This window comes from Physcomitrium patens, chromosome 1, assembly GCF_059467195.1.
Source record: "Physcomitrium patens ecotype Gransden chromosome 1, ASM5946719v1, whole genome shotgun sequence".
Classification (NCBI taxonomy): domain Eukaryota; kingdom Viridiplantae; phylum Streptophyta; class Bryopsida; order Funariales; family Funariaceae; genus Physcomitrium; species Physcomitrium patens.
The window spans coordinates 1,168,274-1,181,792 of record NC_143410.1 but is presented as its reverse complement, the minus strand read 5'-3'; the positions used below and the strand labels follow the sequence as shown (position 1 = coordinate 1,181,792).

General features: G+C 41.3%; 1 protein-coding gene across 1 annotated transcript; it reads left to right on the top strand.

Annotated features, from left to right (window-relative positions):
• Positions 1 to 7,503: 7,503 nt before the first annotated feature.
• Positions 7,504 to 12,224, top strand: LOC112288463 (uncharacterized). The gene is made up of 3 exons (XM_024532654.3): positions 7,504 to 9,411; positions 9,858 to 10,460; positions 10,695 to 12,224. The coding sequence occupies exons 1-3, from the start codon at positions 8,832 to 8,834 to the stop codon at positions 11,333 to 11,335; spliced, it is 1,824 nt and encodes a 607-aa protein (XP_024388422.1). The 5' UTR covers positions 7,504 to 8,831; the 3' UTR covers positions 11,336 to 12,224.
• The last annotated feature ends 1,295 nt before the right edge of the window (positions 12,225 to 13,519 follow it).

Sequence of the window (13,519 nt, the reverse complement as noted above, 5' to 3'; positions counted from 1 at the left end):
AATTTCATATATAACACTTCGAGAAGACAACAAATGACCATCTATTACTTCTATATGCATAATTTTGGTTTTCTTAATTAAGGTTATTTTTTATTTTTTAATAAAGTCTTTGTTTATAAAACATGATGAAGCTCTTGAATCTAATAAGGCTAAGTCTTTGTGACTTTTTGGTCCTAAAAAAATTTCTATTGTAAAACAAGGTGATGGATATAAATAGAAAATAAGACCTTTATTAGATGTTAGACAAGATTTTAGTTGCATGATCTCTATTGTAGTTGGAAAAACTCATTTTTCAATTCATCGTCTTCTTTATAAACTATGCTTCTCATTTTGTGATTGTGTTGCTTCTTTAGACAATGTTGAGTAATATACTTGGATTTTCTATAATATGTATATAAACCTTCTTGACAATGATGAGTCTTTTTTTATTCAATAAGAGATTTAAAATATATTGTGTCAATTTGCATAGGCTTTGGCCCAAACGAATAAGCTTCTAAAAACTTAAAAGTTGTTTTCATAGCATAATTTATACATGTTCAATAAATTCTTTATTTATTATTATTATTTTTTAAATCAATTATTATATGCAATGGCTTAAGCAATAAATTGCTCTAGTGAATTTATTCTTGATATTGTTAATAATAAATCTTTGAGATTATCTTTCAATCTATATCAAAATTGATTGATAAATGCTTTGTCATTTCAATCCATATTGCAAGAAAATTTTTAAAATTCAAAAGTATATATCGTGGCTAAACATGATCCTTATTATAGAAATATGAGATTGATTTTGCTACCATTTTTTGATCACTTTCTCCAAATGTGTCAAGGACAAAGACTCGATGAGGGAAAATATACACCAAAAGGCTATCTCGATATAATAAGTCAAAATATAAACAAGTAGGTATATTAAAAAGAAACTGGAATGGCTATTGCCACAAGACAAGAAACTAAAGACTCTTGAACCTGGACTAGAAGCAAGAAAGGAGTTGACAAGAGTGAAGAAGCCTTCACTCTTGTCTCTATATATACTATCTAACTAGGGGCTACGTGGCAACGTTCCATAGGACCTCCAATATGTGTTGACTTTGTAGGACACATGCCTTGACTTACAAGGCAAGTTTTTCTACGTGTGGGCCATATAGTTAGCTTGATCTTCAAGCTAACAACATGTGTGGCACATGGCCAACTTGTTGACCACGTTTCTAATCCAAAAAGTCAATTAAAGACACCTATGAAGTCAAAGCAGCGTCTAGGAAGTTTTTAGGAAGCTTCTATATTAAATATTATAGAATTAATTTACTTTTATCTACTTTTACTTACTTCTACCTATTTCTATATGTAATTATTAGCTTACATGATTATGGCCGTGACAAAATGTAGCCATAAATACTTCCAAAATGAATTCAAATCATAGAATAGTCATGAATCTTTTTCCATCAAAGATGCAAACCAAGAAAAAATACTCTTAAAAAAATTTCTTCTATAAATCTAACTGGAATAAATCTATTAGGATATTGAGAAGGATGCAATCTTAGATAGAGCTTTACTTGTTGTAAAAACCCTCAAAACTTTGATCTTCTTCCATCAAACTTCTCCAACATACTCATCTTTATCCATCTTATACTTATAGTAGCAAGTCTCATTAGATTCAATTTTGAACTTGATCTACGTGCTTCTTTTAATTGTACAACTTTTTTGTATAGACTTTGAACTTTAATATTGACTTCTTCCATAGACATAGGAATAGTATTTTATATTAAAAATATATGAAATTTCTATCCTAAGAGTATTAATAAGCTTATAAAGATCCACAATTATTCCAAATCTATTCTTATTTTAGCTAAGAATAATATCTATAATTATTCTTTCTATAGGCAATTCAAATAAATTTTAAAGTTAAATTAGAGGAAGGCAATTTGCAACCTCTAGTATCAACCGTTTTTATGCTACTATTCAATAAAAATTAAAGAGATCCAACTTTCATTAGTATATATTACAAGAAAGTTGGTAACAAACAAAATTTAAAACTTGTTTGAATAATTAGATTTATCATTTATAAATTCAAATCATCAACAAATAATTTATTTATATATTTAACTTCTAAAATACCTTTATAATAATTTAAAATATTGTTCCTGATATTTATATATTAAAATAAAAAGTTACACTTGAAAAATTTCTAGGTTTCTAAGTTTAAAAATTATAATCTCGCAGTTGTATTTTTTTCTCTCTAAATTCATACATATGTGGATAATTCATAGTACAATTTTCCAAACTAAATTATTACATCCCATAATTATATATGTTATAACTAATTACAAAAGATTGTATCTTACTGTTATAAATTGTTCTATCACAGACAATCTTTAATTTTTATTTACTTTTTTTTACATTTTATCTGAACTGTTGTCATATTGAGTAATTGAATTAACACATATAATAAAAACTTCATTGAAAGATTATAATTTTATTTACAGCAATGTATGTATGTATATGTATATATTTATAATTTTTATCATGATGTTTTTATTAGTGATTTTAATCTTGTAGCAGTTATTATATATATATATATATATATTGTCCTACACCAATTTATTCTTCTGGGTATTATAATTTAAAGCATACAACTTAAGATATTGAAGCCATTGGCTACAATTCCTTTTGTACCAAAACATCTATTAGAATACTAATTAATCTTAATAATTTAAACAATAATAATTGGTTCGTTAATGTAATTATTTTAACAAATTGTTAATTTTACTAGTTAATTGACTTTTACACTTATCAGCATTGGTTTATGTATACTGCAACCTTATAAACACCTATATTTATCAACTTGTTTATTCATTAATCCAAACCTTCAATTATATCAATTTGAAATCTAATGTTGATTATCATTTCATTGTATTTTATTTCAGAATAACCTTTGAAATCACTCCAAAAATGATAAACATAGATATGCTAGTTCCCACCAAGCAATACACAAACAGATGAATTTTACATACAATGTCTTAGAAAAGTAACTAAGTTTGCATACTCAAACATTTCAATTGCTATTTAATCCCAATTAAGCTTTTATGAATACAAATTATTTCATCATTTTCAAGAAAGAAAGAAAGAAAGAAAAATAATAAATAATCACACACATCAAACTTAATATGATCAATATCGACGCATTAAAAATCCATTTAACTGCACGCAGAGCAAGCAGAAATGTGGAATTAGGTGAATAGGATGGACAGGTGAGGAATATGAATGGATGAACGAATAAGCGGATAGATGAATTGATGAAGAATCAGGTTGATGGATGAAGGAGCGGATGGATGAGAGAATCCATTGAAACACAGTGATTGGTTGGCTTTTCGTTGTTCCAAAGGCATAAGTAGCTTTTTGGGAAGAAATGGCAGGTGAGTTTTGTATTCAAAAGGCATTATTAACTTTTTCGGGGGGAGGGGGGGGGGATTTGGTAGAGGTGCACTTACATACAAAAGAGCAATTGAACTGAACTGAATTGAATTGAATGGGCTTGCCTGTCATTGGAATGTTGGCATGGCTTGGCTTGCCTTTTCACTCCCCAACAGCTCCTTTTTTCTCACTTGCTCTCTCTCTTTCACTCTCCTCAATCTTTAGTGCCCGCTTGTGGATTTAAACATGGACAGTGACCATCCACTGACAATGACTCTCTCCACTGCCCACATCTCACTCCCCCCTCACCCCCATCAACTTTATTTAATAAAAAGTGAAAACTATGAAATTAAATAAAAACACAGTAAAATCTAGCAAAACCCACAATAACCCAGTTTTCAATTTTCGAATCGGAGGTGGGGAAAATCTATTGGGGGAGACTAAAATCGGATTCGGGACGTGGGTTTCGTGCCAGGTGTCAGGGTTACGAACCTCGAATACGGTGTGACACCTGGATGGACGGCCTCTATTTAAAAGTTACTGCCCTCTGCCCGGATAAATTCTGCTCCCTCTAAGTTTACAGCCCTGCTCCCCTCGCAACCAACATCATAAAATCTGCTCAGGGAGCTGATCCGGAACGAAAAAAAACAACACACACTAATGTTCCCTGCTTCCGAAGTAGTGGTAGTAGACCCCCCCCCTACACAGCGCAAAAGAAGAGCGTACTAGGGTGTGCATAGGGTAAATATAACTCGTCGCAGTACCAACATGCTGGTGATTCGGAGTCCAGGGCTTCCAATTCAAACACCTCCAAAAGTGGACCCTGGACACCCAAATCTCGAATCCCACCCTAAAATTACAATTGAAATAATAATAAATAGAACACCGCTGCCCGGTACAGGCTCCCCAAGCGGGGCGAAACTTTCCAAACGGAAATCGTCCACAATCCGAGCCTAGTGGTCCGAACACGCTGACATGGCATGACGCCATGGCTCCACCCTCGCCCTATACCCTAGTCTCGTCACTTTTACTTTCTTAATACTTTAATGTCCATTTAGAAGGGGTCGATTGAAAGGTGTGATTAGAGCCCATGGTTTGGGTGAAAATAACTTTTTAAGTTCAATTTTTCATTTTCAAAGTTTCAGCTCGTCGAAGAGTGGTCAACAAAGCTGCCAGCAAACATGGGCACATCACTAGAAACATCAAATGGAAAATGACAAAAAGTAGGGGGAGAGAGATGGGGAGTCGTATTTGGAGGAAAATGAAGGGCGTTGAAGGAGGGGGGGGGGTATGAAGGAATCATATTGGTCCCCCTAAGTTTAGGAGGTTGAAGCCCCGTCGCCATGTGGATTCTGGCGCCAACTTTAGCCCTAAACTTCGCTAACAAACACCCAAATCTTCCTCAAAGGATCCCACTCGGATTCGTTGACCCTACTAAACTTAGCGGGGGAGGAGGAGGCTTCTCGTTTTTCCTTATCCCTACTCCCGCGTACGCTGAATTCCGCGTATTTCGTGTAAAAATACGAGAAGGATGTTTCGAAATGCGGTTCATGTGTTTGGAACATTCTATACGCCGAGATACTATACTGTAAGTCCTCTGCCCATATCCTGGAACGGGCAGATACTGACCCTCCCCACCCGTTTGTTTGAAACGGGATCGTTAATTCTTGCCCTAAGTCCGGACGTTTTTCATCCTCCTTGTTCGACTATTCGATGAATACACTCCTCGTGGATGAATGAAAAATATGGGTAGTTTCACACGGTGTCACTTTGTGGGGTGATAATTAAGGGAACTTCTTATGACATGGAAATTCATGAAAGATAGAACAACAAAGGGGCCATGGATTTTACAGCATTTGAAGTTGAACTTCAACTGTTAAGTGCAAATAACACTATTTTACTTCTGACTTTGATACATGTTTTGTATTTAATGTAAGTTTGAATTGACTATCAACCTTTCAATTTGTTCTTTTATTTTTTTTATTTAAACAAAGAGCTTTCTTCTTCTTCTTCTTCTTTTTCCTCAAGTTTCTTAGACTCCACCTACAAGCATTTAAAGTGCATCTAAGATGTACCAAAGGGGGGTGGGCAATAACGGCTCCAATTATATGATGGATGTTGGACATCTGATCCAGGAATGGAGAGGTCACAGCTCCACGAGTTAGGTGGGAATGTGGTGATTTCTCAATGATCACCTCCTTGTGATAGCCCAACCTTTGCATTTGTGTGTGTAACGCTTTGTGCGGAACAGTGAGATGAAATTCATCCATATATCTTCCTTTGTAATTTTGGTACGCACATTCTGCAAATGGATGATTTCATTCATTGGAACCCTTGAATTGTGACATCTCTCATAATATTAATGGAGTGAATCCATGTTTGTTACATGTTTCAAAAAGTCTCTTGTGGGATCCGGTTAGTGGAAATACTTAACTTAGGCATCCTATTTAGTTGTGTGTGTGTCAGTGTGTGTGTGTGTGTGTGTATGTATATATATATATATATATATACTGCTTTATTTCAAGACATGAAAATAAAATGTTGCCACAACATGACATTGACTTATATTCTTGTTGAATACAAGTTCAAAATAGTTGAAAACATCTAAATTGATTCTGCAACATAATTTTTTTGGCTTATATAAAGATAAAATTTTGTTGTTGAATCTCCAATAGAAATTGGGATAACAAATCAATTCTTTTTGCGTGCCATGCACACCAAATGTTAGCACACATCACAACACAACTCTATGCACCATATCAACACACTATAGAACTCCATCCACACAATCCCATTAATCAAGTTGGTCAAGATCCAAAAAGACAAAAAAGAGAAAAAGAAAAATAAATTTCACACCTAATGTTCACTCATCACCACTTTCAATCTTTTTCCACTAAAACTCCTTTGACAAAACATCACATGCACATCACAGGTGTGTTGCGGCTTGGTGTAAGTCAACCAGACTACTGCTGCTGCAGGGTCGCTAATTCCGGGCGCGGCACAGATCGGGGAGATTTTTGTTGGAGCAGAGATTTGGGGGAATTCTTTTGCGTGCGGGCGAGAGTGCTGACGGTGACAAGGTTATGTCGCTGTTCTGGGACTGTAGACAAAGGGGTGGAGCATGAAGAAGGGCACTGTATTCGCCGAGTGCCTGCAGTAATGGCTAATTGGAAATGTGGATGGTTTTCTTAGTCGTCGTCGATATGGTTCTCTCCGTTGAGCCATTACTATTACTACTACTAGTACCATCGGCCAATCTTCAGGGAAATAAACAACGGGATGGATCGGTCCGTCAACACGCGTTACTTCGGGGTAATGCACCAGGTTACAGCTACGCTGCCATTTTACGACGAAGAAGAAGAAGCTCGGTCGTTAGCCTGGATTTCGTTGCTGCTGATTCGTATGTTGCAGGTTCTCTGTTCATTGCCCATCATCACTGCATGGAATCTTTCTGACTGTTTTTCCACCAGCCAGGTCAGTGGGGTGGGTATCATGATCCAATCCATGAACGAGAGAGCACATCATTTTGTTGTATATATATATATATATATATCTATTTGTTCCTAAATTTACCGCATGTACCTCGGTGACCAGTCTCGAGGGGTCTCCTTTCTGAAGGGCCTTTATGATTCCAAGGCAGGGAGCCTGGAGCTTGGGCACCAAGACAGTTGATGGATGATTTTCCAGTGGAGAGTTGATGTGTTTTTGCCTGACCTGGTGGTGTTAGGACAAAGAAGTTTGCACGGATGGGACTCATGATGGTGCCCTGAGTTATCTTTGGTGTAGAGATCGACAGCAATCAATTGATCAACAGTCCTCTTTTGAGGCAGCCAGCAGTAAAAACCGAAATTGAAGGCAAACACCCGAACCTTGCAGTGCGGAGTGCACGTTGAGATATGGGAGTTTGGATTCACCTCTCGAGAGCATCGCCCCAAGCCCTTAGATTGCGCAAGCTCCTCGCAATCCCTTACACGGAGGGTCTGTGAGCTGTGCTTCACTTTGCTCATCCGTTTGAGATGGAATTTTCCATTGGCTCGGCAAAGCTGGAGCCTGATCATTTCTCTTTCGCTCGACCCTCTTTTCATCTTCCACTGTTCAGCTTTTACCGTGTGTCAAACAAACTCAGGCTACCCGCCCGGATCCTAGTATCGAAACCATCAAGCTTTTATTAGAATTTCACTTGATTCCAGCGCCTCGCGATGTCAGACTTTTTCTATTCATTGGTGTGCCCTTGTCGTCGTTTCACTTCGGGACTGTGGGTTGTGTAAGCTTGCCGCTGCTTGGTTGATGACGCTGCTGGTACTTGTACCGGCGCCCCAGTTGCTCTTGCGTTCGCTCTCATGCCCCTCCTCCCAGCTCTCAGTTCCACCCCGACTTGTCCTATCTAAGCTCTGATCCTCACCAGAAGCTCTCGCTTAGTATAGCGTGACTAGAGTAATACCGCAAGCTTTTCGCTTCATTAAGCTGTTGAGCTGAGACCATTCCGTTACAGACCAGACGCCGCCTGCAGCGGTAGATGTTGTGGGCTTAAAGAGGCATCATTCTAGGACTCGTGCAAATGGAAAGCAGGCCAGACGGTTTCTCAGAAATTCTAGCGTACAACCACCGCGCTCTTCGTGAGGTTTACTTGAATTCAAGTACCGGGTACTTCGGCCCGGTTGGTGATCTTCATTTTATCGGTCTCTTCGGCCTGTGAGATACTTAAGCTGCACCAGCGATGGCAGCGTGGTATTGAACAGAATAAACAGCGGCAGGGTAGGCAATGCATTTTCACTCTCAGGAAAAAGTGTGCTGGATTTGAACACATTCTTTACCTTGGATATCTGTGAAGACGATCCCGTGGTACAGATGATGTATATGAGTCCCTTGTACTGTTTAGAGCTTGTAGAGTGACGATCTCCTCGTGTACACATAGAAGGAGAAGAAGAAGAAGGTGGAAGGTTCACAAACTGGATTAGAGACGGCTTCCCTGAGTTTTGGAGAAATCAAGCTGCGGTAATGACGCGCATGCATGCATTTATCAAGTGCTTTCTTACAAACTGGATTCCAGAGTTTTTGGAAGGGGTTGGGAGATGAGTGAACAACGTAACCACCGGTACCTTCATTGTGGGTTTATAGAGCTTGCATGAATTGAAGCCTGGGCCGTTTGTACCATCGGTTGTTTGTGGACAGGCTCAGGTTTTTTATTCGACACTAAGAGGGCCTTGCGATTGATTCTCAAGTCCACTGGGATTCCACCTTCGTCACATTACACGAAGCGTTGATTAATAACCATGGTTCTTTAGATAGATTTTGGCATGTCGGTGAACATCACGAATTCAGAGACGAAATTTTATGTATCGGGTATGCTCTCTCTCTTCTGTCAGTTGGCAACGTCAACGTCGATAACTTACCAGTCGTCTCAGTAGGAACAATCAATCATAATGGTGACAATGGAGGATAGGGGGAACTCATGGTCCGCCGGCGCGACCAAGGTCATGGGCCTCAGTCACAGCTTTGCAGAGGAAACTGAAAGGATGCAATTCTCCTCGGGCAAGGTTGCGCACAGCTTGAGCCAGTGGCCGCAGAATTTGGTGCTCTTCAAAGACGCAGTCCGTGGACCCAGTTTCAGAGCATTTTCGTCCGCCGAGACTGCGACCACAGACGGCGAGCGAACTTCTATCTCGGGGTCCGATACGCCCGCTAGCAAGTCCATCCCCTTCCAAGCACTAGGGATCATGGCCACCGACGAACGCGCGTGGTGTCTGCAGTCCGTGGAAAGCTCCTCGGGGCTTAAGCTCTCTAGCGACGACGACATGGAGAACGGGAGCATCGAGGATGACATGAAGGAGTCTAACGAAGATATGGAAAGTTTTCTGAGCAAGGATGGGGAGAGTGTGCAGTCGAAGCTATGCCCCCGCGGACACTGGCGTCCTGCGGAGGACGATAAGTTGAGGGAGCTTGTTTCACAGTATGGTCCTCAGAACTGGAATCTGATTGCCGAAAAGCTTCAAGGCCGATCAGGTAACAATCCCACCAAATGTCTGGATCTTAGTCCACAACTGAGCACTATACACGGACTGTGAGGTGCTTGTGAGTCCCTGTTGAAGTTACTAGTGGTCGTTCCTCCGTGAAGCCGTGGAAATTTTCATTGTGTATCGGATCGGAATCTGGAACTGAACATCAGATATCCTAGAAATATCTGGCAACTCTGGAATAGGGACCTTAGAGGTGTGCCTTCTAGAACACAACCTAAGTCTCGTGTCTTCGGTTCAACAATCTGAGGTTAATATGTCACATTGGATTGGCTTTAATGTAGCGTCTGCAAGCGAACATTAGGCACTTAATGAGTCTGTTTATTGTCTGATGTTTATGTCGATGACAAGTTCGAGGCTCGAGTAAGACTGTTGCATCTGAAGTGTATAGGTCGGCCGAAACATGAGTAACCCCTCCCTGGTTTGTCCGTGCAGGGAAAAGCTGCAGGCTGCGGTGGTTCAATCAGCTGGATCCTCGCATCAACCGGCGTCCGTTTACAGAGGAGGAGGAGGACCGTCTCCTTGCAGCGCACCGATTCCACGGCAACAAATGGGCCATGATCGCGCGCCTCTTTCCCGGCCGCACGGACAACGCCGTCAAGAACCATTGGCACGTCGTCATGGCGAGAAAGTTCCGTGAGCGCTCTCGTGTCTACGGTCGCCGAAAAACACAGGTGAATCGCAGAGGCAAGCTGCGGTCCTCCAACTCAGGTGGCAACCACCAACACGGCTCCACGGACTCCCTCACAGCGTGGATTGAAAAATACGCTCTGTCAGGGGAACAATCCGTCGAAGCTTGTGATGGTTCAGGTGATGCGCTCGCCAAACCCCGCGCTTCTCTTTCCGGAAGCCGATCACCGACCTCACTTCCTAGCACCTTTACTAATCCGCAAGTCTCGAGCAGCAATTTGCAACAAGTCTCCGGTGTGGGTAGCAATCTTTGTGAAACGTCCAGCTTATCGCCGAAGTTTTCCAGCGGGGGAAGCGTGCCACTGATGGCTCCCTCCCTGCTCCCAAATTTAGGAGGGGCTATTGGAGGTGCATTCTTTCAGCTAGACCTCTTCAATTCTTCTATTGCTGTTCATGCAGTTAGAATTATCTCATGACGCAAAGCCAATCAATGGATGACGAGTGTAACGCAAAGGTCCAGTATGGTACACAGGTTTAGTCTGGGAGACGACCATGCTTCGATACCTATGCTTTCGTCTAGTTGGAATCAATTTCTCAATTGCACTTATCTCAAACAAAGGGATGGGTTTTCTCGGTGTGCAGGCTCGAAGCCAGCCTACCTACCAGGGTCATGCAGTTCTGAGAAGCACCAACAGGCGCTGCTGAGCAATGCCATGGACATCTCGATCAATTCCGAGCATCTAACACGGGTGGCAGAGGCGCGGGCGGAGAAAGGCTCCCTCCACTTGCAAACCCCGGAAAGTCCCTTTGTGGGGTTGAAGACGACCTTCCAAGGAAGCCTGTACGCCGGTCGGTGGGGCGGACCCTCTCTTCCCAACCCATTCGGCAACAACCCGACTAATGGCGACAAGGGCGATGAGCTTTACAAATCCTACTCCAACGTCTCCTGCCGCTCCGAGATGCAAAAACAGCTTAGTCTGGGCCGAAGTGGACACCAGCGTGAGGCCAGTCCTTCTCTTCGAATTGCGCCAGCTTTCTCCAGGCAGGACACAACCAAAGAGCTCGGCAACTGGATGCTCTTACCTCTGGCTGGGCAAGCCCAGCAACAGTTGCGGGAAAGGTTGCGTAAGGACATTTCTAATTCTAAGAAGCTGGGATCGAATTCGTGGGGGACTTGTGAGAAGTCTGACGATATTGAGTTCTCCGAAGTAGAGCCTTCACAGAGTAGCCCCGACTCTGCACCGGTTCCATTTATCGATTTCCTTGGCGTGGGAGCGTCCTGAATCCTCCGAAGCTAAGTCTTTCGTGGCCTTGAATCTCTGTACAGGGCTGAAGTACTTCTAGCTTGCGAAGAAAACACCAAAAATTCTGGCAATTCATTCTTAGAATAAGCAATCCTGCAGTGTATCAAGTAGTGTATCATGTAGATTTATTCGGTTGGTTATGATGTGCTGATGATGACTCGATCGAGGATTAGTAGCTGCAGTGAAGAGAATTAATCCCTTGCAGCCGATTTTGATTGAAGACCTTCCGGCAAGGTTTTTGCTGTCGGCGTTTTTGAAGATTGGACACCATAGGACATAACCCGTCCCGCAACCTCCTCCTACTACGATAATTTTGCAAGCGTACTCTAGCCTCAATTGACCAGATTCGATGCGGACGACTCCTTATTTTTTTGCCGTGTATGCATACTTCCATTGGACTATATTTAGAGTATGCTTAATTACCAGTTCACGTACATAACTAGGATTTTCGAACTTGGTTGTCAATGGCCCATCCCCCCTGGGTTCAATTGGCAATCTTGTCTTCTTCTTCAGGCTTGCACAAACCTAGCCCGACTTTTGTAAAGACACGCCTCCTTGTGCATTGGATGGTGCTGCTAGCATTTCATGGAACTTGAGAAGATTCTGATCGGAAATTGTGACAAAGAGACGGATTGAGAAAAGAGATCGAGAACACCTTATTATTTTCACTGCACTATCATGCGCCGTGGTTTATGATAATTCTATTCAATAGAGATGGATGGAGCTAGTGCGAGACCTCACCCGGAGGCTGCTCTCTAATGGCCCCCTTGTTGACCAATTGTGTAATCAAAGTGCTGCAACTAAATTGTTGAGCCTCGTCTTTTTTGATTTTTATTATTGCAATAAATATGACACGCGTTCCTCGAAATTGGTTGTGCGATGTCTTTCTCAGAGTTGATTGTGCACTCATGTCTTGCTTTGAATCAATTTTGCTGTTCTATGATAGTTAATATGATTAGTTCGCTCCTCTGTACTGGAATATTGTGTTAAATAGTCGTGCAGGCTGTATCATTGACTATGCTTCTCTCTGAGAAACTTCTTTGCCCTGTCCTTGCTCTTCTCAAGCTCATTGACTAGAGTTAGTTACACACATACTCTGAAGTTATGGCTGTTGCAATGTAATTACATCAGTGGAGTGTTAACCATCATGAGGTGAGCATGTGTTTTGGATATTACGTTGTCTAATTCTAGCTCAAAAGGGCTGGGATTCCTGAGCAATCCAGATCTTGTCATAGCCATTGCTGGGGTCATGAGTTAATCATCCACTGCTCTGGTACAAGTGCTTGCAATCCCAGCTGATTCAGTGCTGCAGGTTTACATGATAATACCTTGCTTGTCACTAACCTGATTGCAGAGCATTTTGTCCGGCACTAGGATCTATTCATTAGTTCTTAAGTAGTTGACAAGCCTTGCATCAGCAGAGCTTTGTCGAGTGGAAATGACCTCGGCAAAGTCTTGCGTAGAAGGTTTCACTTTACATAGCTGCATGATCTCTGCACATGTTATATGTGCATGAAACTCACCATCACCTTGATAGTATTGTATATTACTAGCTGCCAGAGCTGAAATCCATTTGAACTTAAATTCTGTTGCGGTGAGTGAGATCCTTCTCAAATGTCAAACTGAGTTTGCGAGCATCGATATCACTGACAGTCGCTTCTGTCCTCGTTCGCTAAAACCCACAAGTTCACATACTTCGGATTAATAACAGTAATTCTAGCGAGGTCAAAGATTTCCCTGCCACCGGAATTACTACACTCGTATCTACTGAAAGCTCGAGAGTTCTGATAAGTATCATGCTTTTACCAAGTGGGCAGGGCGTAATGGTTCTGTTTAAGGGTGATTCCGGGCTCGCAGAAAATCTGTGAGTAACCAATCTTGGTTGCTCAGATACCAATCTGTGCAGACAGCAAGAATTCCATGTCCATAATTATTGGCCATCATTGAATCATCAAAGGTTAGTTCCAGCGTCCAGTCTTGTGTAAGACTGCAACAGTTACAGATTACGAAGAGTCGCCATTAAGTTACATCAACCTGGAGGGTACAACACCATCAGTCTGTACGCAGTGCAGTGCGAGCCCAAATGCCGTTCTTATTAGAGTAAATCTTCTGCCAGTTGGTGCATCCTGTGGTAAGAAATCCCTGCTAGCTTCAACGGAGTCT